Below are 2,443 nucleotides of genomic sequence, written 5' to 3' on the forward strand. Positions count from 1 at the left end.
CAAAGTAATATACAGGTAAACCAAAGCATGAAGCCTTCCTGGGTTTAGCCACCTAAGTTAAATCATGAAATTACTAAAGACTGTACAGGCAGCCTCCAAAAGCACCAAAGAAAAATACCTCTCCTTATAAACACTTTTCTCTTTTTGTACATTTTTGAACCAGATTAATAATTACAGTCCAGAGGACAGTCTTTCCAATAGCTATTCTCTGCCCTGACACTCTTTTTCTTCCTCCAAAACTACTCTCTCTTTTCCTTTGAAGCTCTTGACTGCTGTCACTCCTCCAACAGGAGTGGAAGATATTACCATCWTCTACTAAACAAGATTATTACATTCCTAATAAACACATGCATGGAATTTAGGGCCCCATAAACACCTGCCCAAGAAGCAGCAGAGAAGCTACCTACAGACAGTACTTCCCAAACCAGACACTACAACCACAGGCTGTGTCAAGGAACTGTGTCAAGATAAAGGGTACCCTACARACAAAGAGGGAAGAAGCCTTCAAACATTCAGATCTGTTCCCCTTAAATAAAGGATCTATTCAAATTTCTATGCCACAAGCCAAATAATCTTTTCAAAGAGCCTTTTCTGTTCTCTCTCACATGTCAGGCCAGAAATCTGTTCCCAGCAGCCTCTCCRCAGGCCTCAGCCTTACTCACCTCTTCCTCAAGGAGCACCCTCTCAGCGGCACAACCTGAGTTTAACCAAACAGAAAGCCAAGTTTTAGGTTTTGCCTTTATAGAAACACCACACCATCACYCTCAGCCACACACCTGCAACAGTTCTTACAGCCATCCAGCAGCCCCTGCCTAACAAGGGGATAACAACCAATGGACTACAGCTGAGGAAGGGCTCAGGCGCTGCTCTCAGGAGCTGGGCTCTAAGAGACAAACATCTAATTAAACACAATCCAGCTTTTCATTTGCCTGCTAAGAATGGTGCCCAGCTGGGGCCGGTGTGCTTTGTGAGTCACTCTKGGCTCTGCACAGCAACTGGTGCTTCAGATCCCAGCAGTGGAGCGAGGCACAAAACCAGAGCAGATGGGTACCAGTGCTATTTATAACTACCTAGTAATGTGTCCCTAAAGGAACACTCACTGGTGTCTGAGGGCAGGCAGGGGGTTGGTGTGCAGGTGCCCYGTGATCCTCAGCAACACACTTGGGGAGGCAGGAGCCAGGGGCTCAGGGGAAGTGTATGCACAGACAGTGATATTTCAGGTTTGAAATTTCAGGCCAAGACCAACAGTATGTGGGTCAACAAGAGCAAGTGCCTGTCCCACCCTTTGGCCACAATAACACCCTGCAGCACTCCAGGCTGGGGGCAGAGTGGATGGAAAGTGCCTGGTGGAAAAGGACCTGGAGGCGCTGCTCGACAAAGGCTGAACATGAGCCAGGTGTGCCCAGGGGGGCAAGAATGCCACTGGCACTTAGCCTGTATCAGCAATAGTGTGGTCAGCAGGACCAGGGTAGGCTTGTCCCCCTGTACTGGCCACTGGTGATGCCACACCTCGAGTTGTGTCTCCAGTCTTGGGCACCTCAGTTCTGGAAGGACATTGAGGTGCTGAAGTGAGGCCAAAGAAGGGGAAATRGAGCTGGGGAAGGGTCTGAAGTACAGGTGTGATAAGGAGCAGCTGAAGGAGCTGGGGGGCTCAGCCTGGAGAAAAGGAAGCTCGGGGGTGAACTCATCATTCTCTACAACTCCCTGAAAGAAGGGTGTATCCAGGAGGGGGTCAGATTTTTCTCCCAGGCAGTAAGTGCCAGGATGAGAAGACTGGGTGAGAGAACAGTTTTAAGCCTCACTTGGGACAGTCAGGTTGGACATAAGGTAAGAATTTCTTCGCAGGAAGAGTGGTTAGATATTGGAACGGGCTGCCCAGGCCACCCAGTACCATGGTCTGGTCGTCATGGAGGTGTACGGTCATAGGTTGGAGTGGACCATCTCAGAGGTCTTTTCGAACACCAGTGACTCCGTGCAGTAGGAGGCGGAACAGCTGAGGACGCTGTTCCCGGAGTGCTGCTCGGACCCCAATCCCGGCTCGGGAGCGCGGCCCCCGCCCCTCACGGCCCCGCGCACAGCGCCCCCTAGCGCGCCGCGCCGGAACTGGGTCAGGGGGGCCGCGGGGGCGGGGCCGCGCGCCTCGCGCGTCGCGGCGCGGTGACGCAGCGCGTGCGCGGTGACGTCGCGGCCGGTCCGTGTCCGTGTCCTGCCGCTGATCTCGGCCCTGCCCGCGCCCCCCTCGGCCCGCCCGGCCCCGCCGCCGCCCCGCCATGGCCAACGTGGCCGACACCAAGCTCTACGACATCCTGGGCGTCCCGCCCGGCGCCTCCGACAATGAGCTCAAGAAGGTGCGGCGGAGGGGCGGAGGCCGGGTGCTGGTGGGGGGGTTGGGGGGGTGCTGTGGGCCCGGCTGGGCAGGGCCCCGCGGGCGGGCGGCGAGGGG

At 55.0% G+C, this 2,443-nt stretch overlaps 2 protein-coding genes across 4 annotated transcripts in view; one reads left to right on the forward strand and one right to left on the reverse strand.

Moving 5' to 3' along the window:
- Positions 1 to 866, reverse strand: part of PHKB (phosphorylase kinase regulatory subunit beta) — a 198,366-nt gene extending 197,500 nt beyond the window's left edge. For 2 of the 3 annotated variants that reach the window (XM_057375669.1, XM_057375668.1), the window contains exons 1-2: positions 777 to 866; positions 663 to 697 (exon numbers count right to left, since the gene is read on the reverse strand). The gene's annotated coding sequence lies outside the window, so the exon portion shown is untranslated. The remainder of the gene's footprint in view (positions 1 to 662; positions 698 to 776) is intronic. The other variant, XM_057375670.1, reaches the window with a different exon arrangement.
- A 1,299-nt stretch (positions 867 to 2,165) lies between these two features.
- DNAJA2 (DnaJ heat shock protein family (Hsp40) member A2) overlaps positions 2,166 to 2,443 on the forward strand; it is an 11,478-nt gene continuing 11,200 nt past the window's right edge. The window contains exon 1 of the mRNA XM_057375658.1: positions 2,166 to 2,348. Within this exon, the coding sequence (XP_057231641.1) occupies positions 2,271 to 2,348 (78 nt within the window). The 5' untranslated portion in view covers positions 2,166 to 2,270. The remainder of the gene's footprint in view (positions 2,349 to 2,443) is intronic.

Source organism: Malurus melanocephalus, unplaced genomic scaffold, assembly GCF_030028575.1.
Source record: "Malurus melanocephalus ecotype Western Australia unplaced genomic scaffold, MMel_1.1 scaffold_254, whole genome shotgun sequence".
Lineage (NCBI taxonomy): Eukaryota > Metazoa > Chordata > Aves > Passeriformes > Maluridae > Malurus > Malurus melanocephalus.